The sequence below is a fragment of the Hemiscyllium ocellatum genome, chromosome 6, assembly GCF_020745735.1.
Source record: "Hemiscyllium ocellatum isolate sHemOce1 chromosome 6, sHemOce1.pat.X.cur, whole genome shotgun sequence".
NCBI lineage: Eukaryota > Metazoa > Chordata > Chondrichthyes > Orectolobiformes > Hemiscylliidae > Hemiscyllium > Hemiscyllium ocellatum.
Genome location: NC_083406.1, coordinates 7707679 through 7732685, shown reverse-complemented (window position 1 = coordinate 7732685; position 25007 = coordinate 7707679). Strand labels below are relative to the sequence as shown.

General features: G+C 41.0%; 1 protein-coding gene across 1 annotated transcript in view; it reads left to right on the top strand.

Moving 5' to 3' along the window:
- LOC132816633 (NALCN channel auxiliary factor 1) overlaps positions 1 to 22788 on the top strand; it is a 525973-nt gene extending 503185 nt beyond the window's left edge. The window contains exons 2-3 of the mRNA XM_060826457.1: positions 17116 to 17287; positions 22484 to 22788. Coding sequence (XP_060682440.1) covers positions 17116 to 17287; positions 22484 to 22788 — 477 coding nt within the window. The remainder of the gene's footprint in view (positions 1 to 17115; positions 17288 to 22483) is intronic.
- The last annotated feature ends 2219 nt before the right edge of the window (positions 22789 to 25007 follow it).

The following is a 25007-nucleotide window of genomic DNA, read 5'->3' as shown; positions in this document are numbered from 1 at the left end:
TCTGAGGCATGGACACAAATGGAGATAAGGCAGGAACAGGATACTGATTAAGGATGATCAGCCATGATCATATTGAATGGTGGTGCAGGCTCGAAGGGCAGAATGGCCTACTCCTGCACCTATTGTCTATTGTCTATTGTGAAATCCCATCTTATTCATACAGATGCCTACCATCACATTTCTGGATGTTTGCCATGCCACTCATTACTTCCTGCTCACCCTGCATGCCATCCTGGGAGGAAAGTTGAGTTGCTGTACTACACCTTGTATGTACTGTTACCACTGTACATCATTAGTGGAGAGACTGAATGTTTGAGGTGATAGATGGGCTGCCACTCAGAATGGTGTCAGCTTACACAAAAGTTGTTGAAGTGCTGCTATCCAGACAAATAGAGTGAATTCTGTCTCACTGCTGACTTGTGCACGGTAGCTTGAGGACAGTGTTAGGGAGACAGCAGGCCAATTGAATGCATCCAGGGAAGATATTTATATGGCTGGGCCAGTTAAACTCCCATGTGATTGGAACATTCAGAATGTTACAAGTGGGGGATTCAGCAATAGTACACCATGCATGTCAAGTGGAGGTAATTAGATTCACTCTGGTTAGGGAGAACTTTTTGTGGCATTTGTGCATTTGCATGACAACAATACTATGATTTACCAGCACAAGCCCGAATTTTGACCTGGGCTTGCTGCATATGAATGCAGGTTATGTATTTGAGGATTCGTAAGTGGAGTTGAACTTGGAGCAATTATCAGCAAACAATCCCTTATAATGGAAAGGTCTTCAACAACACAACTATTTTCCTTTGGGCTAAAAATCTGCAACTTATGGAGAGTTAACCTCTTGATTCCTGACCTCTTCAATTGTTCTAGATTTCTTTGGTGCTAAACTCAGTGATTTTTTTTGGGATATCAAAGGCAACCATTTTAAACTCACTGTTTCAGTCATCTTCAACCCTTCAATTAGATCATGACTTCATTGTCTCATTGACTTGCATCAAAATTTGGTGAAAGTTAGAAGTAGGAGTAGTAGTCATTGTATTTTGATGTACGTGGGTCCAGAAAATGAATGATTGGAAGATAGTCAAGTGCACGGAAAATCCAAAACATACCCATTTATAACTTCCTCTGACATGTAGCATGAGAGTATTGATAGAAGTGATCATCCATTAACGCAAATATGGCTTCATTCATTTTCATAGAATGATAGAATCCCTACAGTGTGGGAACAGGCCATTTGGCCCATTGAGTCCATACCAACCTCTTCAAACAGCATCCCACCCAGACCTACGTCCTTACTGCAACCCTGTAGCCGTGCATTTCCTATGGCTAACCCATCCACCCTGCATATCCCTGGATACCATGGGGCAATTGAGTATAGCCAATTCACTTAACCTGCATATCCTTGGACATTACAAGCCAACTTAGCATGGCTAATCCACCTAGACTGCACATCTTTGTACTGTGAGGAAACTGGAGCACCCTGAGGAAACACATGTGGGCAGAATGTGCAAACTCCACACAGACAGTGACTCAAGGATTCCTGACACTCTGCACTGCCCATTTTATTTTTAAACAGCCTTCCTCCATTTAAAAAAAAATGTATTTTTTATTGCCTTAATTAAGTAGAAACAGAATTTTCCTGCACATAAGATTTTCTGGGTAATAACATTCACTTTCCAGTCACTGATGACAGTGTGTTTCACTCATCAAATATCAAACCCCAGCAAATGAAGCTGCTTGCGAGAATAGTTTGTGATAAAAGCCTCCCACCCATATTATCTCGGAAATTTGAAAATACTGTCTGCAAGGTATTGATATGACTCAGCTCAAACTTACGTCTCCTCTAATGTAAATCAGATTAGAGTATTATTCAGAAGATAGGAACAACCCTGTCATCCCATCTGGAATGTGGGAGGCTGTTTTATGTCACTTCTCACAGTTGTAGCTGTCACAATAATGGATTCAGAAAGATCATGCAAAATACATAAGGACTGTTCATGCTGCTTTTCACTTCCTTGTTGCATCACAACCTACATTTTCTGTGATAATGGAGAAGGATGACCAGAATTAAGTTAAGAAGTTATATCCATCAACATATTGCAGGATGTCAGTTGTCGGGGAAAGCCGTGGGTGGAGCCTTTGCACGGATGCAATTACCTCACTTCAAAGTCAGCTGCAGTCCAACCTCCGTCTGGCTGGGAAGACCAGACCCCATTCCACGGCCATTGAGGTACTGGTCAGGTCAGGGTGATAACTCCTCCTCATCTGGAGGAGGTGCTGCCTGCAAGATTGCTGGCTAATCAAATGGGGAGTGCTGCCAAGTGTTGGGACTGTCCTATTCCCCAGTGGTGATGTACACTGAAGCCGGATTAGAGGGTCCACGGAGGTAGGGTACTTTGACAATGTGCGGTTTGGCAGGCCCCCAGTGAGCCTGGTAAATGGTCAGGATCAGGAGGGCCAACATGTGAGATCAGGTAATACTCTGGCTGGGGTGGCCTCCAATTAATGGATATTTAAGAGGCTGAATTGGTACATGGGTGGATGAGCTACCCAACATCTCCTTTGCCCTTGGTAAAATGCCAGCATTGGTCAATAGGTGATGATCGTGCATCTGCCTTGGAGAGTGCAACTCTGACAGCATTCAGATAAGCTCAGCACCAATCTCATTAAAGCAGTCTGCTTGACTGGCACCAACCATTATCTTTAAACATTCACTCACTTCATTGTGCAACTTGGCAGCTGTATGTACCACCTACAAAGCACACTAAGCAACTGTCTCAGGCTTCTCCTAAATCTACAAAGTCAGCAGCCGGGAAGAATGCAGGAAACAGGCAATTCATCTCCGATTTCCCCTCCAAATCTCACACCACCCTGATTTGGAAACATGTTTTTCATATCATTCTTTCATCATCACTGGATCAGATTCCTGGAACTCAGCACAAGTGAGGACTGCAGATGCTGGGAGATGAGAGTCAAGAGGATGGTGCTGGAAAAGCACAGCAGGTCAGGCAGCATCCAAGGAGCAGGAGAATCGATGTTTCGGGAAAAAGCCCTTCATTAAGCATGAGGCTGAGATCGTGGGGTTGGAGAGATAAATGGGAGGGGGTGGGGCACTGCTTATTCCTGATGAAGGGCTTTTGCTTAAAACATCAATTCTCCTGCTCCTCAGATGCCACCTGACCTGCTGCGCTTTTCCAGCTCCACAGTCTCGACTCTCTTCCAGTAATGACAGATAAATCTCGTACCTCAGCCATGCCCTCTCCTTTAGAAGCAGATTTTCTTTTTGATTTGTAATAGATCCAGGTCCTATCTTTTATAACTCCAAGTATTTAACAGTTGCTGCTATTTAACTACTCATTACGGTTTTGCTAATTTGTCAGGAGGCGCTGCTACTCCAGGTCCATCAGGCCAACCTTTTCTCACGCCTGGTTTTTACTGCTCAGGCATTTCCCTGTAGTGTCTTTTCTGTAATCCCCATTGAGCTCATCCTGTCTGGTGACCCAGTTCTTATGTCCTAACTCTTTCAGCCTCAGCAGTGATTCATGAAGGTAGCTCACCCCCACCTTCTCAAGGGCAACTAGGGATGGGCAATAAATGTTGGCCCAGCCAGTGATTCCCACATTCCACCAGTGATTTGAAACAAAATCCCATTCTGAAACACTGACCATTCAGTTTCCCTTCCTTATCTCCCCTGCAACTGACATTGTAAATTGCTCCCTCACCTCAATTATTGATCTTTTCCTTGCAAAACCAACATCAGCTCATTCCTAAACAACTCCACGTCTACTCACCATTTCAATGCTGCCCATAGTCCAACTCAGTTTGGATATTTTCATATTATGCCTCTCTAAATCAGAACCAAAGCATCTTCAGCAGTAGCTTATCTTTCTATCTCAGTTTACTCCTGAAATTCCTCATGGATTTATCCTTGGTCACCTCATCTTCCTTGCAAGCTGACATCAGCTTCTACATGTAACAGCCTTCTCAATCTCTCCACTGACCCAGAGCTGTCAAATTATGTCTGGTAGTTTGTCACAGATGAGAAATGTTTACAGATGAACATTGATGTGAACATCTTTCATCCCTGCCACAACTTAACAATAGTTTCTGAACTTTCTCTGGCTATTGTATCAGACTGATAACAAACTTGAGGTCTACTTTAACTCTGACCATCTCCAATAGTCTCTCGAAGCCTCACCTTCTCTCTCCTCTGTTTCAAAATCCATCTGTTACTGAAGGTCACACCTCTGTCTTTGACTCAGTGTACATTTTTCATCTGAGTTCATCTCTATTCATTGAGTGGGGATTGTTTTGACATTATAAGTGGTATGTAATTGCAAATAGTTGTGGGTTTCAATTCTGATTGACTTGTCAGTTGTGAATAGACTTTGAAAGTAAACCGATAAGAAATTATTTCCTATCTGTATAAATATTCAAGTCCAGAGAATAATACCACACAAGGATCCTTCTTATCCCTTTTCTGCATTATCAATCTCACAGATCAGTTTTCTTTGATAGCAATTTGATGACTGACATTATGAATGAAAATAGTACAATAGCTTAAGTTTATCTTCAGGAACAATGGGCAGACTTCTTGTGAAGATGACATTGTTTTCATCTTGTTGCCTAGCAACCACAGCTTAGGATTAATTATATCTCAAAATAAAGCAAAATCACAAAACGTTCACTGTTGAAGGTATCTGAAGCTTCAATCTCCAATAACTTTGCTTCAGGCAGCAATTCCTTCAATGGGGGTGAAATAAGAATGGAAACTGTTTCTATTCAGCTTAAGGAAGCACTGATTTACATTGCAGGGCACATCAGCCATTAGCACTGTCAGGCTGCTGCAAGGACATTGTGTGCAGGGACAGGCATTCAGCTCATGAATTGCACTAAGCTGTATTTCAAGGCGACTCACTGCTTTCTGACTACTTGCACACTTTGTGCTGACTTACTTGCTTATTCTTTGGGACTGGGAGCTGGCAGGCTGGGGAGATGGGTGGATTGCAATTGTGAAGGACAGGGGACAGCCATATTTACAGGCAAGTCATATGGCAAAGCACACCTCTACCAGTCCAGCTCCTCTCTGTACAACTGTAGGATGAGAGAAAGAGAGACATTGAATGAAGTGAGAATGGTGGCACAGTGGTTAGTGCTGGTATGGCTGGTCAGGAAGCAGTGAGGTTCCCTGGGTATTTGAGTCAGCTGGCATGCAGTTTGTGAGGGGGTTGAGGATGGTAATGACAGTGAGTGAGAGAAGATGTAACAGGCAATAGTGAGAGTTGTAAATCCTGAACCTTGGTAGGAGATGGGTGCAGTAGCGGTGAGTGTGAAAGTGAGTGTGAAAATTGCAGAGAGAGAGAGAGACAAGTGGGATCTTTCCTGGAAAGGTAGGGAAGGTCATTGACCTTATTGTGACACTGCTGACCATTCCTCTCCACCACTGAAAGGGCATTGACTCAGGTGGCTACCTCAGACCAGGCTGCCAGGTTCAAGTGTCCAGGCCTCCACTGACAGTCCTCCAAGCAAAGAACAGCCCACTTTTGCACCACCCCCTCACTAGGATCTCCAGGTCCCTGTTGGAGAAACATAGCATCATCTTCCCCTTCCCCAACTGTTCAGATTCTGTCACTAACCAGGCAGCTTCGGAATGCCAGTTCTTGTCCATGTGCACAGTGACCTTTTACATATAATGCTGTAGTTCAGGGATGCTGGCCTTTTGGCGTATTAAAGTTCAGTTGTTTCAGGAACAGCATATGGTAAGATGGAGATAGAATCAGGTGTGAAGAATCTCAAACAGCGGCACAATAAGGTGCTTTTGGTATGGCATTGCAAGAAATCTTGCGAGGCTTCATGTTGAGAATCCCTCCGAAAAATCAATGCAACTCCCACCTAACCTAACTGAATATAAGATTCAGTTCCAACCACCAAATGATTTACCCAAAGGCAACACATTCCCATTGGCATTAATCATATTCTGTGCCCTTTCCTGATTTGAGATTCAAAGTATATCCATGCAATATTCATGCTTTTTTTCAAAACTCAATGCTATAATGACAACAGCAGCACAAAAGGCGTATGAAATAATTTGTAACTTGGGACTTTAATGTCTGCTGTATGCTATGTGGTGATCATAAAATCTTAAATCACAGAAAGAGACTATTTGACTCATCATGCCTGTTCCAGCACTTTCAAAACTGCTACCTAATTAGTTTTCTGGCTTAGATCTATTCCTGCAACCCTCCATTTTTGTCCCCCTTTTAAAGTCGATATCTAATTCCCTTTTAAAGAGAAATGTATCCTTGTTTTATCCCTTTAGTGAAGAAGATTGCATCCTTATCTTTGATCCCTTACAATGAAAGTGAACTTTTCTCCATTTTACTATTATTGAGTTTATATTGTGTTTGTATCATTCCTGTCAAACCTGTAATGACCCTGTAATTGTTCTATTCAGTGTTGTTTTACTTCTCATATCATCTTTGCTGTTGGATTTTATGCTCCAGACTAAATGATAGTAGACTTGTGTTGGTTGCAAATTGGACATGTCAGTGCCAAATTGATAAATAGTCAATTTTTCCAGCATTTAGTATTTTTCTTTGGAGACCTTGTTCCTGATTATTCATGAAATTCTCTTCTAATGTTGGTCTGCCCTTGCCACATGATGTCTTCAAATTAATTAACAATGTGATACAACCCTCTGGAACATAACAGGAAGAAGTCTTCTATGTTATCACTTAATTAAATCAACATTGATTTCTACCACAGTTCCATGTGCTTGTACCCACCTTGGTTTCATAAACCTTGCCTAATAAAAATCTGTCAGCCTCAGTTTTCAATTTGCTGAATGTCACCAGCTTTCTGTGGAAGGCAGTTCCAGATTTCACCACACTTTGTGCAAACAAGTGAACCTAGAACATAGTCCTTCCTGATGAAGGGCTTATGCTCGAAACGTCGAATTCTCTATTCCTGAGATGTTGCCTAACCTGCTGTGCTTTGACCAGCAACACATTTGCAACCTAGAACATAGAACATTACAGCCCAGAACAGGCCCTTCGGCCCTCAATGTTGCGCCACCCTGTCATACTAATCTGAAACCCATCCCACCTACACTATTCCATGTATGTCCATATGCCTGTCCAATTACGACTTAAATGCACTTAAACTACTACCATTGCAGGCAAAGCATTCCATACCCTTACTCCTCTCTGAACCTTTTATACTTAGCAGAGAGAATCTATTTCTCTGTCTATTCCATTCACTCTCTTAATTATCCTAAGCACATGGATTCAATCATGGTTTAATTTTCAATACAGGGACTAGTTTTACATTTCCAATCAACCTGTTCAGAAATATTATTTTACTCCTCTAGAACAGATAGGACTTGAAACTGGGCGTCCTGGCTCAGAAGTCAGGACGCTACCTTAGTACCACAAGAGCTCCTACAAGCCAGTTCTCTACAACCCGCCTTCTTAATTTAACTCTTTCATTCCTACTGTTGATTCTGGTGTATATGTGTTGCTCTCTAGCCTTAGAGTGAGAAAACATGATGTCCTTTGAGTCATAGAGTCATACAGCACGGAAACAGGTGTTTTGGTCCAATTAGTCCTCTGGAAGTTCATTCCACAGAACCACGCTGTGTGAAAAACTTGCCCTTCATGTCTTTATTAAAATCTTTCTCCTCTCACCTTAAAAAATGCCCCCTAGTATTGAAATCCACACACCCCCCCCGAACAAGATGCCTGCCATTTGCTTAATCTTTACCCCTCATGATTATTTAAACCTCTATAAGTTCACCTTCAACCTCTTCAGACAAATAGCAATCAATAGAGTGGTTATAAATTGTGTTGTATCTTCCATTCAGGGCTTAGGTTCAGTATAAGAATTTGAAAATCCTGGCTGACATTTGATTTTTCCCGACACAAGCACACACATTGTTTTTGTGCTAACACTGGGTAGGAGCTTCCCTCAGGAGGGTTTGGAAGCCGGGAACATTCAATCAGCTGGGAGGCGAGTCGGAAAAGGCTTTTCCATCTTCCTCCCTCTACCCCAACAAGGTTCAGGTGAAAAGAAGTGGATGCTTTTTTCACTTTGCCAGAAACTACGGTCCTTGATGTCCACCTAAGGGTTTCATCTTATTCTCGCTGTTATTACTTGAGTGGGCTTTTGTCATGAAGAACCATAACCATCAAATTCTGGTGTATTTACTTATGGGACCCTATGTGGGCAAAGTGGGTGGGAGATGTCCCTCGTTCAAAGGTCCTCATTGCCTAGTCTCCCAAAGGGAGCTTCTCAGAGCCCCACCTTGTCCTTGCTGTTCAACCCTTTCCCACCAAGCCCCTCCAGCCCCTGCATTCCTCCTTGATCCTAGGCATCAGGGAGATATCAGACTGACAGCGGTCTGGCTAATGCATCAGATCAAGGAGAAGGCAAAAGAATAGGGCTCAGTAACAATCAAATGTCAGAGCAGACTCAATGGGCAGAATGGCCAACTTCTGCTCTTGTTTCTTGCGATCTAATGGTCCACCAGCGACATTGTTGAATAGGAACAAGAACAGGCCATTCAGCCCACTGAGCCTGCTCCATCAATCAATACTATCGTGGCTGATCGAACACTTTATTGCCCTTTATCGATCCCATCACCAAAACCCTGTAAGCCATTGGTAAGCTGAGGTCCATTAATCTACAGCCCTCAGTGGCAGAGACTTTCAAAGCTTCACATGGTCACAATCCTGAGAATAAAAGAATTGCTACTCATCTTGGCATCCACATTTTTTTTTAATTTGGACCTTGATTCTGGACTCTGCAACTGGGAAACCTAATTATTTTGTGCATTTCAATGAGGTCACCTTTCATTCTTCAAAATATAGTAATAAATAATAACACTATTATAATATACTGGAATGGCACAAGGTGCAGTGGACCTTTGCAATAAAGAGGTGGTGAGGAGTCTCCAACTAAGACAAGGCAAAGGTTGCCTCCTCAAGATCCAACCATAGAGGGAAATACAAGCCATACAAATACAGTTAACTCCCAACTTGTCCCTGAAATGCCCAGTTAATTATATGGGACCCACAAGGCCTACAGCAGCCTACGTTTCCACTAGTTGAGGCCAATTAATGACCATTAATCACTGGTTCCCTTCCCACTAATTCCCCTAATCTTCAGTCTGGCACAAGGAGTTCAAGAACATTGGCATTGAATAAAGAGTTAACTTTATCTTTAATAATAGCGACTGAGCATGCACATCAGATTGCATGAGAACTTGAGTCTTTTGTGTACCAGAGTTATCCTTTGTTATAATGCATACATTCAATTTAACCTGTTAATGCTTATACCCCCGAGTGTGGAGTACATCTTACTATGGGATAGGAGCCAGAAATACGACCTTACTCTGACCTCGGCCGGTAAGTAAAGGAGTGAGTACTTCCATCAACATTGAGCAGCCGACCTAAAAGATTCGCCTTTGTCCCTGGCCTTTCCACAAATATCCTCATCCCCATCTCTCCCACTTCAAGCCATTTTGCCTCCTCCCTCTTGGCCTCATCTCCTTTCCCAGGCTGAGAGCCCAACACTTCCCTAGACCCAGACTCCCCTGACTTCGGTTCTGGGAATAGCTTGTAATCCCAGGCCTGCAAGGGAAATCTGCAAGGAAATTACATATAGTTCCAGAGGCATACAGTGGTTATAATGGGGGACCATTAATTTTTCAAATATAACCTGTGATAGTTGTCGTGTAAAGGACAGAAAGAGGAAATGCTTCCTTGATTGTGTTCAGAAGAATTTTTTTTTTAAAGCAAGCCATGTCCAGTCCAATAAAGAAGGAGTCCAAACTAGCCCCGGGTCTTGTGAACAAGGCAGGTCGAGTACAGGACATGTCAATGGGAGAGCATTTAAGACATGGCAATAATTATATACTAAGATTTAGGATACTGTTGAAAAAGGACAAAGAACAATGCAAATAGGAATATGTAACTGGGAAGAGCTGACTTCATTCAGAAAAGATCAGAGCTGGGCTCCATAGAGTTGGACCAAGGCCCGCCAGGAAAAGCTGTCACTGGACAATGGTGTACCTTCAAAGAAGAGATGGTCCAAGCACAGTTGAGGGAAGGAAAGGTGGGACAATGAACCCTCCACGCAAAAGCAGACAGAATTCAAATTACAGAAAAATAAAGTGTGTTTGTGACAAGTTTCAGGTGGAAACTACATTTGAGGCTGAACACTGGAAGTTCAGAAGGAAGGCAAGAAAGCCAATAAGAAAAGCAAAGAAGGAGTAGGAAAAAAGTCCAGCAGCAAACATAAAAGCGAATTCAAAGTCTTCGATAGGCATTTAAACCGTAATATAATGGTAAGGGAAAGGGTAGAATTGATTATAGAACAAACAAGAGGTTTACAGATGGAGACAGAGAGCATGGCTCAAGTATTAAATGTCTTTGACTGGGCAGCACCTCCCTCTTTAGCAAAGATGATGTGGAGGAGCCGGTGCTGGACTGGGGTAGACAAAGTCAAAAATCACACGACACAAAGTTATGGTCCAACAGCTTTATTTGAAACCATAAGCTTTTGGAAGGCAGGCAGAAAGTGAGAGAGGATACATCGGAGGATACAGAGGAGAAAATTCTGTCACCAGAAGAGTTAAAAATTAATAAAGAAGAGGCACTGGAAGGTTGTCAATACTTAAAACTGATAAAGTGCCAGGACCGGATGAGATAAATCCAAGAATATTGGAGGATATGAGACGGAAATTGTAGAGCCACTGGCAATATCCTTCCACTGTTCTCTCGATTCAGGAGTGGTGCCAGATGAGAACTACAAAAATAACACCATTTGAAAAAAAACTAGTGAGAAAAACTCAGCAATTACAGTCCAATCAATTGGCCTGAACCTCCTTGAAATAATAATCCAGGATAGTCATATGAAAAACGTGGGTTAATTCAGATCCCCAATACAGATTTCTCAAAGGCAATCATGTTTAACTAACTTACTTGATTTTTGAAGAGGTAACAGGGAAATGATCATTAGAATGCTGTTCATGTATTGTCTTCATAGACTTACAAAAGCAAATTGATGCAGTGACACCAAACAGACTGGTAACTCATAGAATTTACAGGACAGTAGCAATATGGCGACATAGTTGGCTGAGGGATTGGAAATGAAGAGTAAAAGACAATGGATATTTTAAGCTGGAGGAAGGTTTGTATTGGGATCCCTACTTTTCCTGATATGCATTAATTTCAATCTTAGTGTGTAGAGACAATGTCCAAGTTTGCAGATGGTTAAAAAAAAACTTGGAAACATTGTAAACCGTGAAACAGTGGAAAACCATAAAGGGTCTTTGACAAGTTGGTGATGTGGGCAGATGAAGTTAATGCAGAGAATGGTGACATGATAGAATTTGGTTAGAAGACAATGGAGATGCAGGAGTGTGTACAGGAGCAAAGAGACCTGGATGATCAAGTGCATAAGTCACTAAAGGTGGCAGGACAAGTAGATCAAGCAGTTATTAAAATATACAGAACTATAGGCTTTCTTCATGGGGCCATAGAGCAAGGAATTTAAGTTAAACTTGTAAAAAGTACAAGTTAGATCTCAGCTGGTCTGCTGTGTACACCACACTTTAGGAACAATCTAAGCATATTGGAGAGATTGCAAGTTTATAAGAATGTTTTCAGCGATAATAAACTTCAATATGAAAACAACTTGGAGAAGTTAGGAATGTGTTCCTAAAGAGAAGAAGGTTAAGAGTAGCTTTGATAGAAGTTTTCAATATCATATGGGGATTGAACAAAGTAGATAGGTGGAAATTATTCCAACTCATAAAACGATCAAGAATGAGAGGGCACAGGTATAGGTCATTTGCAAAAGAATGTGATGTGAGAAAAAAACATTTTCTCAGCAGGTGGTCAGGGTCTGGAATGCACTGCCTGAATGTATGTGGGAGGCTATTCATCTGAGACATTCAAGATGGCTTTCAATGATTATTTAAAGAGTGACAGTGTTGAGGATTATGGGAAATGGCAGGAGAATTGGACTAAATCATGATGCTCTTTCAGACAGCTGGTGCAGACACAGTGGGTTGAATGGCCTCCTGCACCATTCCTGTACACTGCACCTTCTGGCAATGCTACAACGTGCCAACTACCAATCATGTTGGCTGATGGTTCTCTGAAGGAGGATATCTTGCTGAGTGAGGGCTGATGACGTGTCACCTCCAGCCAATCATTGCTATGTTGGCATGCAAACAGCTGCAGGAAGATACGTTTTGGTGGTGATACATTTGCCAGCAATCCTTTGAGTGAATGGGAAGTGAAACCCCAGCATTCTAAAGTCTTGGTCCTTGAATTAGTTTCAGTTTAAGGAAAAAATAATTGACTCTCATGCAGGCCCAGTGCTCTGGGAATAACCTTCCTTCTTCAAGAAGACACTGTGCAATATTTGGCATCCATCAGGGAGGAAATGGGGCCTTAGTTTAAAATCTCATCTGAAAGGTGTCACTACCAAAAGCACATCAATTCCTCAGTACGCTGCTGGAATGTAAATCTTGATCGTTGCCATTAGCAACTTTTTGCAACTCAGAAGTAAAGTTACTACAAGGCTGAGCCACAATTAACACATACCCACATTCATTACATATTCACAGTGGTAGAAATGGTGTGGGTAGATGGTAGTTTTGTGGAACTCTAAGTTTGAAAGTAAGATGCAGTGTTTTCTCCAAACTGGACAATCACATTGCTGTTTTGTTTTTGCGTATTTATAACCAACAGGAGACATGTCATTGTTAAGTTTCCAAATGAATAATCTTGACATGACAGTCCATATTGCTCCATTAACTTAGCATCTTAATGTCTTTAATAGCAGCTTAATTCGAACTGATTTCTCAGCAGTTGTATTGTTAGGCAGGGAGTTCAGTATCTGCCTTGTTACATTTAGCTTTATTTTGGAGTGCGATGGGGCATATGGAGGATATATGCCACCATCTAATGGTGAATAAATGTATTGCATCTTCTTTTTGCACAGAAAGATGACTTAATTTTGGGTTCAAAATCTAACAGGAAATGGCCCTCAGCCTGACCTTATATTCACCATATTACATGAAAAACACTACATCTCAGATGATTGGCTAAATTGTTATTAATATTTAATGCAGACAAAGGAAAAGTGGAATGGAACTCATTTCACATTTGCTGGACACAACCCTAGATTCGTTAATTGTAAGCTTTTCTGTTGCCCTTACTGGTCATTCTTTCAGTTTAGAGCAGGCTGTTCTGACTTTGCCATTCTAGTTGACAGTCTGTTGGGCTAACAACCCCATCACATCATCACACCCTTGTTCAATGAGTGTAAGCAACACTGATAAAGCTAACATTTGTTACTCTTCTTAATTTCCCTTGAAGAGATAGTGGCGAGCTGGCTTCATTATCATGCAGTCCATGTGCTTAGGTACATCCTCAGAAGGAGATTTTAATGATGTATGTTGCATTGATGTTCAAGACGCTAGAGATTTGGGAATTGGAAGCTGTTGTCAACTGACCTTTGCTGGGTGTTACAGTGCATTATGTAGCTTTTGTGGGGATTGTTAGCACGGTGGTGATGTTACTGGGCTAGAAATCCAATCCCCAATGTGAATGGTTCCAGAGAGGTTAACACAGCAGCTTGAATTTAAATTCAATTTATGCGGAAATGGAACCAAAAAAGCTAGCTATCAGCAATTGTTCATAGAACTACTGGATTGTTGTAAAAATTGCTCTGGTTCACAGATGTCTTTTATGAGAGAAAATCTACTGTTTTAACTCAGTCCAGCCTAAGAATAACTCCAGATCAACACTAATGTTCATCCCTGAAACAATAATGTTGGTTCCTTAAGTGCTCCCTGAAATAGTCGAACAGGTTACTGAAGTTATTGAGTCAAAATGCTACAAAAGAGTTGAATAAGGATAAAGCCAAATGGAGCAGCCAGCGTCACAAGGACATTGGAAATGACAAATGCATGTTCTGCCATATCCTCGTCACTAACATCTGGAAAAGCCCGGCAAAAGTGAGGACTGCAGATAGAACATAGAAAATACAGCACAGTACAGGCCCTTCGGCCCTCGATGTTGCGCCGACCAAAGTCTACCTAACCTACACTAGCCCAATAACCTCCATATGCTTATCCAATGCCCGCTTAAATGACCATAAAGAGGGAGAGTTCACCACTGCTACTGGCAGGGCATTCCATGAACTCACAACCCACTGAGTAAAGATGCTGGAAATCAGAGTCTAGATCAGTGGTGCTGGAAAAGCACAGCAGGTCAAGCAGCATCTGAGGAGCAGGAAAATTGATATTTCAGGCAAAAGCCCTTCTCTGGAAAAACCCATCTACAGATGAGACAAACTTGACATAGTCACATGCACCAAAATACACCTTACAGTCCTTGTCACAAACCCATCCATCATCATGACCAGCTGATGTTTCATGCATCAGTTCAAAAATGGAGAAGCAAACCTTTCAAGTAAACTCATTACTGCCGTCTGTCCCCATTCAGCTGATGAACAATCCTCAACACAACTTGGAAGAAGCATCGAGAGTAAGAGCAGCACAAAGTGTACAACTGAGGTGGGCAGGTGGCTTCAATGTCTGTCACTGTCACAATGATGCCATTGCTAATTAAGTCAGATTTACTTGACTGGGCTTACAGTTGCTGATGACAGAAATGACAAAGAGAATAACGTACTGGATTCTGCCCTCACCGGCTAAGCACATTGCTGTGTTAACTTCAAAATCACACAACACCAGGTTATAGTCCAACAGGTTTATTTGGAAGTACTGGCTTTCAGAGCACTGCTCCTTCGTCAGGTGGTTGTTCCACATTGATGTGGGTCTGGAGTCACATGTAGGCCAGTCTAGCGATAATATCACTTGGTCATCACTTTCATCCACCTGCTAATACCCAAGTTTGTACAAAATTTAGAAAAATACAATGTTCCCCCTTTCTTCTGCTCTCAATCATCCACAAGGTAATAGTTGATATTGGAACAGTACTCTGAAGCAACCCTTACAGAGTTACAGTCTGTTCATCAATGATCAGTCTGAACACTGCCATAGACCTTTGACTCCAAACCTCATTACTAAATTGATCAAAACATTCAAAAATCGAGCAAAGAGCTGAATTTCAGAGGTGAGATGAAAGTGTAGGAGCAAATTTCTGAAAACAGCAAATGCTGGTTATCACAACGGGTCAGACAGCATCCATGGAGAGAGACCACGCTCACAGTTCGAGTTGAGATGACTTTTCCTCAGCCATTTGGTACATGGTTTCACAGAAAGTGTTTGGGGGACTTTTAATCTCGGAAAAACAAGTGAGTTTGGATTAGATGGGATGCAAAAGTTGTAAAACCTTCAAGTGAGATCCATCTCCCACATATCTAATTCCATGTTTTACCTGGCTGGTTTAGTTCTCTGGATTTTGGAAATTTGACAAATAATATGTTTTGATAGGTGTCAGCATGGGAAAGTGAGGTGATTTTATAAGAGTGCTTGTAGGATCTTTTCCCCCTACTTACTTCTCATGCTGGATCAATTGCAGGCAATGCTTCAGGATTGTAGACTCCTGAAGACTAGGAGTTCTGCCCTCACCACCACACCAGCCACTGCCAGGGATGTAGCAAAACACAACCATGGTTATAACTACCTCAACAGTAAACTCCTAATCTGTTGTTGAATGGAAGTCTCCGACAGCATTCCCCGCCCAATCTGGAACTATTCCACTCTATCAAGTTGGCTTCCTTGTAGTCACACATGTGGTGAAGTGAACACTCTGCAGTGAGGAAGCTAATTCAGTCTTGCTGGCATTTTAGACTCTCCTTTCCATGCAGGATAAACCCACTCCAGTTAAGATTGGGGCAAATGTCTGTTTAAAATATGAAAGAGAATAATACCTGAATGATGCCTCAGTTATTTTATCAAAAGAATATTTGAGGTCTATAGAAAGAAGGTCCTAGGTTATGCTCCATCAATCAACTGGAGCAGCAAAAGTTCCTTCAGCAGCCAGTAGCTAGGAGGGGGCAGTTCGGCGACATTCTAGAGGTCACAATCAAGTGTCTTCTGTTGATCATAAACACGTACAGGATATCACATAAAGATCACATCAGGCTCTGGTATGATGATGCCTGTGATGGAATAGTTTACTAACAACACTCACTGTTATGGTTCATAAACCAATCATGGCTCACATGGATGACATACTCAAGGTTCTACCAGATTTAAGGAAATTATACTCTAATAAGGGATCAACACCTTCAGAGGTCAAACAGAGTGAATGGTGACTGAGAAAATGGATAATACAGTAACGAACAAATGATGAGAAGACATGGAGCTTTACACAAGTAATAATGATTTGGAGATGCCAGTGTTGGACTGGGATGTACAAAGTTAAAAAACCTGGTGTTGTGTGATTTTTAACTTAACACAAATAATAAGCTATGTTGATGAAATGGGGTGCTTTACAGTGAAGTGGAATGGACAGAGGTAAATTGTAACATTTCTGTACTGTTTAAACTCGTGCGCTCATTGTTTTCTATCTTCAACTTAATTTGCTATTGGGACATAAGATGAATTTGAAATTCATTTCATTTTATAACAAATGCAGGGAAATTGTTTGACAAGTCATTCAAAGATTATTCACAAATAGATCCTATCGATAATGAGAACCCCAGCAGTGCTACACTTATAGTGTGAGACAGACCTGAAAATGCTCTCGAAACACAGTAATTATCTTGCCAACACTTACCTCACAGTGTAATTTGGATATTAAACAGGTCAGAATTAAAGGATGTAAAACTCTGTCCTCCCAGAAGTCTCAATCTGCTTTTCTCTGGGTTCGGCTCATCATTTTAAGGCTTGCACTGACAGTTTAACATCAATACCTGTGCATAGTGAGCTCAATCAACACAAGTGCTGCAGTTGCAATGTCAGTATCAGCAAATCTCGACATACATGGAAACTTTTAACCTGATTTATTTAGCATTTAAAGCCACTTTACTGTCATATGTAACCTGTTTTACCCCTTCAAATTTACTTCAATTATTGAACTCAAATCCCACACATACTCACTCCATGTATTTTCTTTATAGGCTGTCTACAAAGCCTGGCTCTGTTCCCAGTATTTCGAGGCCACACAGTTTCACTGTAGTTCCAGAATTCCTTGCAAGCAATACTGTTTGGAGGTCCAGACCAGATGTCCATTTGTTTTACCAGACAATGAGGACCTTGTCTATGGTGGACTGCCAAGTTTCCTTTGTACAGGTAAGCTATTGTATGTGAAATATTGCATCTAATGGTGAAATATTTCAGTGAATTTTTCTTTGATGCTTGTCACCCCATTACAACTAGAAAAGAATATTCTCCATGTATTTGTCATTTATATATTGAATTGGATGTGAACATAGGAGGTATAATTAGTAAGTTTGCAGATGACACCCAAATTGGAGATACAGTGGACAACAAAGAAGGTTACCTCGGGATCTTGATCAGATGGGCCAATGGACTGAGGAGTGGCAGATGAAGTTTAAGTTAGAGAAACGCGAGATGCTGTATTTTGGAAAAGCAAATCAGAGCAGGACTTATACATTTAATGGAAAGGTCCTGGCGAATGTTGCTAAACAAAGAGACCTTGGAGTCAGGTTTATAGTTCCTTGAAACAAGAGTTGAGGTAGAAAGGGATAGTGAAGAAGGTTTTTGATATGTTTTCCTTTATTGGTCAGAGTATTGAGTACAGGAGTTGGGAGGTCATGACACGATAGTACAAGACATTGATTAGGCCACTTTTGGAATATTGCATGCAATTGTGGTCTCCTTCCTATCAGAAGGATATAGTGAAGTTTGAAAGGGTTTAGAAAAGATTTACAAGGATGTTGCAAGGGTTGGAGGATTTGAGCTGTAGGGAGATGCTGAATAGGCTGCAGCTGTTTTAGCTGGAGCATCGGAGGCTGAGGGGTGACCTTATAGAGGTTTATAAAATTATGAGGGGCATGGATAGGGTAAACAGGAAATATCTTTTCCCTGGGGTGGGGGAGTCCAGAACTAGAGGGTATAGGTTTAGGGTGAGAGGGGAAGGATTTAAAAGAGACCTATGGGGCAACTTTTTCACACAGAGGGTGGTGCGTGTATGGGATGAGCTGCCAGAGGAAGTGGTGGAGGCTGGTACAATTACAGCATTTAAAAGGCATCTAGATGGGTATATGAATAGAAATCATTTAGAGAGATATGGGCCAAGTGCTGGCAAATGCGACAAAATGAGGTTAGGATATCTGATTGGCATGGACGAGTTGGGACCAAAGGGTTTGTTTCCATGCTATACATCTTTGTTTCTCTATGACTGTTTACTTTTGACTGTGCAAAATGTCTGATCAAATTCATATCTTTTTATCAATAGTTTGCTGAAATGAATTCTAATCAGTCCAATAATTATGTCATTGGCAAAGGAACACCATTAGTTGCTCAGGTTTTAGATGCTGTGCCAAACTGTGGTAGGATAATTGAATGAAATGAGGTGAATGGTGTTAAGTGTATGACTTGCCCTTCAACTTGTTTTTTTTTAGTTGACTGTTAAAGAGGGTTGGATACATTTGGCAAATATTCTATTACTTCTGATCTCAACTGTCTTGCTCTACAAGCTGACAAGGCCTCTCACAAATAAGCACCTCTTGAAATGAAAGGCCATCTTGGGTTTGTACCTGCTTAGGCTCAGAAGATAAAGTTAAAGGGGAAAAAGATTGGTATATCAAGGGATATAAACATAAAATGGTGATGTCCACTGCTTAATTTATTGAAGTGTCAGTATCTTGACTGATTGAATTGAACTGAGACAATGAATGGAATAAATCATTATTCTATCCTCTTCACCATTAATTAGCAATGAGACAAAAACAAATTTGTTGATCTTTGTTGGCTGATTCAAAAACAACAGCACAGTGTGAAGCCATGAGTCAAGAAAACTGAATTTGACACAAAGCAAGCAATAAATCTCATGATGTATCATTATCCTGGCTGCTGTTTAAATCAATGAATCTGACTGATTGATGCAATGTTTAATTTTCACAAGGATTTGCTCGATGTTTCCTGACTCTGTGTCTCTAGTCTTCCTTTTTGTTTCAGTTCCTGTATCTGACATTTCCTCCAAGGTATAGGTTTATCATTCTTATAACTCCTTGCTCAAATCCTTTCAGGCCATTGCCAAGTCTGCTCTCAGCAACATAAACATGACCGTGATTACTCTTCGTCTCTGGCCTGTGTTGTGATTGTGACAAAGTCACCCAGTTGGACCTCACAGGATATGAGTTCTCTGATTGGGGCTGTTAATCTGGTCCAATCAGGGAGCCCTGGCTGACAGATATAAACAGGAGTGTTGGGGGTTCTGTTCACTCTGACAGCAGGCTCTTAGGGAGCTGGATCAGTTTCAAAGACACTCCACATGTAAATAAAAGGGGACTTGGTGATGAGATGCCAGGCTCTGTGGAGTTATTTCAGCTTCACTGACCTTTCTAAAGATTTCCCTCCACCTCCCAGTTATGGTGCTGGGTCTGTCTTCCCAAAGGCTACCAGCCTATCAGTGGAATTCCAAATATGGTGATCACATCCTGATTTTAAATTCATATTTCCAGGTTTCCCAACTGCTAGCTTGCAGCCATTCATTACCCTAGCTCCACGCCGTCTGCACTAGCCCCTAAACATCAGATATCTGCTTTCACCAGATAACCTAAACCAAATTCCACACTTGTGCCTTATTCAAAGACAGTTGTTGATGGCTATTTATCAGAGCGGAGAAGACAGATAATGTATCACACACATCTTGCAATCTGTTAAATCTTGTGCCAGTGAAACTAAATGAGGTAATTAAGGATTTAGCTGTATTTTAAAAAATGGCTTGTTTGCAAACAGCTTACTGATTGAGTTGTGAAACAGTTGGAATTAAGTCAATTGTTTTCTGGGAGATTGATAGTTCCACAAATGGTCGATGTTAACACAATTGCCAATCAAGAACATGAGGATAGGACTGACCTTGGTTCCAATTCTCTTCTCCAGGAGGCAAAGATGACTGGATTATTGATTCAAAGTTGGGTTAGATTGACTTCCTGGACAGACAAGGGGTTCAAGAGTTATGGGCAGGGTGGGCTTGGGAAAATGGAATATGTGGTGTAATAAATTTCATGTAAATTATGATGATGAAACTGATCAGATGGACTCTGACATCAATAAGAGAGAAAATACCCAACAATAATGAGCATGTGGTGAGCGGTCTTCGACATAATACTACAGAACAACATTTAAGAACTTACTATGTACAGATGTTAAATAAAGAAATGTGACAGTAGATGAGAAATTGAAGACTATGAGTGAGAAGGAGGAAGCAGCCTCCAGAACGGTGTATTCATGGTCACTCACCCAGAGATACTCTGGACCGGTATCTCAATGTGCAGAAAGCAGAATTGGCTTAAAGGACAAAATCAAGCAGAGTTGTGTCACCCTTACTGAGGCAGTTTGCCAAAACTGGGCGGCACTGCTGCATCACAGCGCCAGGGACCTGGGTTCGATTCTACCCTCGGGTGACTGCCTGTGTGGAGTTTGCACATTCTCCCCGTGTTTGTGTGAGTTTCCTCTGGGTGATCCAGTTTCCTCCCACAATCCAAATGTGTGCAGGTTAGGTGAATTGCTCATACCGTCCAGAGATGTGTAAGTTAGCTGGATTAGCCACGGGAAATGAAGAATTTAGGGATAAGGAAGGGTATTTAAGCCTGGGTGGCATATTCCTCAGAGGATCAAGATGGACTGAATTGCCTGCTTCCACATTGTAGGGCTTCTATAATCAAGCCAATACTTCCAGAATCATTTTTACAGTATACAGACCAAGGTTGACAGAAATTGGGAATAGGGTTCTGGAGTGAATAATAATAATTATTTATTATAAGTAGATTAGATTCCCTACATTGTGGAAATAGGCCCTTTGCCCAACAGGTCCACACCGACCCCCTGAAGAGTAACCCACCCAAACCCCTTTTCCCTCTGACTAATGCACCTAATTGACAATTTAAGCATGGCCAATTTACCTGACCTGCACATCTTTGGACTATGGGAGGGAACTGGAGCACCCGGAGGAAACCCATGAAGACACAGGGAGAACGTGCAAACTCCACACAGATAGTCACCCGAGGTTGGAATCAAACCCAGGACTCTGGTGCTGTGAGGCAACAGTGCTAAACACTGAGCCACCATGCCGCTACGTGGATATAAACCACTGGCATGTAAGACTACTAATTGAAGTTTTAATCCTCTTATATAATTCCTCTTACATGCACAGAAAAACAAATAGGGAATGTAAATAATTGGTGGAGGTAGAAAAAGTGGAAAGTGAGCTCTGTGCTCTGTGCTTCCTGGTTCTGATGTTGAGATGACACTTATTTGGTTACCCAGACCCCTGGTGTTCAGTTGCCTGATTCTAAATACTTCCCCTGGACTACAAGAGAAACAGAGTGAAGGGTTCACTTGTTAAATGTCTCTGATTTATCAATTCAAAAGTTACATCTCATAACAACTTCTGCAGGAAAGGTAATGGTTCAAACTGAATTATTTTTTACTGCAGAGAACTGGCAGCTTCTGCTGGGCAGAACAACTGCAAACATCTCTGTGCCTCTTTTTGACTCTTTCTGTGATTTGTTTCCAGTTCCAATTTTCTCAGTTAGTTAGCTGAAAACCAGTCAGCTTCTCTTGCAAACTCCTTCTTGGCTCCTGATCATCTGCATTCTGTGGGAACCCCACACCAACAGAGTTCAGAATAGGGATCAAATTCCTTGTTGGGGAATTATGCAGACATCCTGGTAAATCACTATACGTAGAAACAATTTTTTCTTATCATGGCGCACACTTTTTGAAGACACAAAAATAAAAAGGACACTGTCCTTGTAGTGGAAAGCACAACTAGATTCAGTATTATTGTACAGAATGGTGGAGAAGGCTCAAGGGGCTGAGTGGCCTCCTCCTAACTCATATGTTCCTCTCCTTGTTCCGTCTAATCTTTCCTGCTGTTACAGGGAACCTCGGAGGTCCACGTACAGCCGCAACTTCTAGAAGTGGATATCAATACATCGTCAATCTGATCAGCATGCGCAGACCATCTCAGTGGCTGCACAACTTAGTGGGAACATGGGACATAATTTAAGAATATCTCTCCATGCACCAGTTAAGCTGTCTTTGACTGCCAGTGCAAACAGTACTACATATCAAACATGTAATTATTTATTTGCCTTATCTCTTATGCCTGGCATTACCTTTGAAATGCATATGTTGAGAACTTCCAAAAAATACTAAGTTCATGGGATAATTGTACTGCTAAACTGTGTGAATACAAAAGGTTAATCTAAAAATGTGTGAAATAGTCTTATGTGTTATTACAAGAAAGTGTGTCAATATTTGCATGTTTAATTGTTTGATTTCTTTGTCACACAGAGCTGCCCAACAGTCACCCAACCACTCCTGAACAAGAGTGTTGTGATGTCAGGTGGGAGTTGCATAGTTCAGTTTCAAATAAACAATCCAAAGGGACAAGAGAAACAACCAATCCACCGCTGTGTCACAGGTCCTCACTTGCCTCATCTGTGGCGTCAAAACTGTGTAATAGTAGACTCAAGTTATGTGTCCTGGTACTCATCCTGTTGCATACTGTAGTGACAGTCTCTGCAACACAGACTAGTACTGGATTGGACTTTGGAGGGCTTGCAACTTGGGAAGATAACTCAACCAGTGATGAGTAAGGACTTATGCCGCTGTTTGATTTGCACACTACAGGCGTACTATTCAAGGATGACGGTCACACCTGATCAGAACTGGTTGTACTAGCTTCCAAATCACAGCTTACCAGGTCATCTAGGTTATGAAACAACAGAAGTTGGGAGCCAGCCTCAAATCAACAAAGATACAACTTTTACTGATTGAAAGACTTTGCAAGACAAGACTGATTTCTCATGCTATTTTATACACTGTGTTTTAATGTTTAGACTTTTGCTTTTTGCACTAGTTGCTGCAGAACTTTTGTTTCCTGGAACAGTTTCTCAACACTAAATGAGTTGTTACATTGTCTGTACTTTCTGTATTTTTAGTCAGAGCGTACCCCCACCCAGTCCTTTTTCTTTTCAGCTGTTACATCCTGTGGGTTTGCAGTAAGGCAAAAAAACTGCATCATGGTAGAGCTGAACGTTAACTGTCCTCTCTCTCCATAGAAAAGTTTATTGTTCCCAGTTTATTGTTCCCATTTTATATGAGGAAGGGACATGTGGTTGGCTGCAGCCAATATTAAGAACAAAAAGCATACAAGCATGTACTGAGGCCCCATGCTATGCACAACTGTTGCACAAACAAACTGAATGAACAAAGGTAAGCCGTGGGACACTTGGCCTCCTCCTAAATTCATCATGCAGAAGGACACAGCTGCTGTGAGAAGATGATTTTGGACGTTTAACAGCTTCTTCAATTTTCAGAGAATATTTAAATCTTTAACCCTAATCCCCAATCCAGATATATCCGATTTAGTTTCCTTGACCAGTTGAGAGTTTTGATCTTACTGCACAAATCAAACTTAATTTAACTGGATTTTGTCTATCTTTATATGATAGACAATTCTCTCAATCGAAGGCAAATTGATCATTCTAGACCCTCTGGGAATCATTTTGTTACAATTGAAGGTGAAATGCTGAGGACCTCAATAGACATCCTAATCAAGACAAGAAGGTTAAATGACATTTTGAACAATTAAACTTTTTTAAAAAGCCAGTACTTTTTCATTCTAAGTTGAGTACACAAATTTAGTCACTATAGGCAGTTAACCTCAGAAGCCAAAAACGTTATCCTATGCATACAAAGAATGACAACTTGTTTCACTTTGCAAAATTTCAAATGAAGAATGCAAAGTATTATTTTGTATCATTCTTTAGAAATTCAATTAAAATAAAAGTAAATTAACTAATATTTATGTTTTCTATAATCTTATGACCAGCTAAAAGCTCGAGAATTTTCCATGCAGTTCTTTAACCTCACTTCCATTGAGGCACCGCTTAAAAAGTGATGGTTGACCTTGGTTACAAAGATGTTCAGTTGTTTTGCAGTCCACTAGGTAACTGCTGTGTAAAGAATAGGAGTGATACAACACAAGTCGTTATCATACACTGTGGAATGGAAGGAGAAGACTTCAGTATTTCTGGAGTGATTAAACTTCTTGTGCTGACACCACATTCAAAATGTATATCACTTGCCTCAAGCACGCCGATTTTAGGCCTGAATATTTAAATTGAGCAACCTTAAATTTTGTATTCAAATACTAGCCAGTTTCTTTTCTCTGGTTAGGGTGGGGGTGTCCATGTCTTACTTGAATTGTCTGTAATTTGATTCTTTTCACAAATAAATGTTACAATTTTGTGTTATCCTGATCAAGAAAATTGACTTACAGGTTTCAGTCCAATTATCATTTAATTCAATTTTTGGATCCTAATTCTGATTCATTATAAATAACTTATCACTGATTAATGTCGGGACTGAACATCTTTAGGGCACAATAAATGACAGTAGCTTTATTATCCCTTTATCTTCGTTCCTTGCTGTTATGTAGACATGGTGACTCAAGACAGGGATGTTTTTCCTATCTTTCCATTCACAATTTCAAATGGATGAAAAGTCATAAATAAATGAGTGTTAAGTTACATAAACACTTGCAATACAAACAGATGAAATGAAACTATTGTTAAGTCAGTACTCTTCTGGTTCTTGATGGTTAACTGAAATGCTCATTTTCCATGTGTTCTGACTTCTTACTATAGACACCAGTGATGATGGATGTCTTGATGTCTTTGTTTCCTATCCATGCTTTTTCTCTAAAACAATGTTGCTTACACATAATGTTCCTCCAGAGTTTGCACTGAACAGTGGCATTAAACATTGCACATGGAAAACTATCAGTCATGACCATTTGCAATTGATGTTA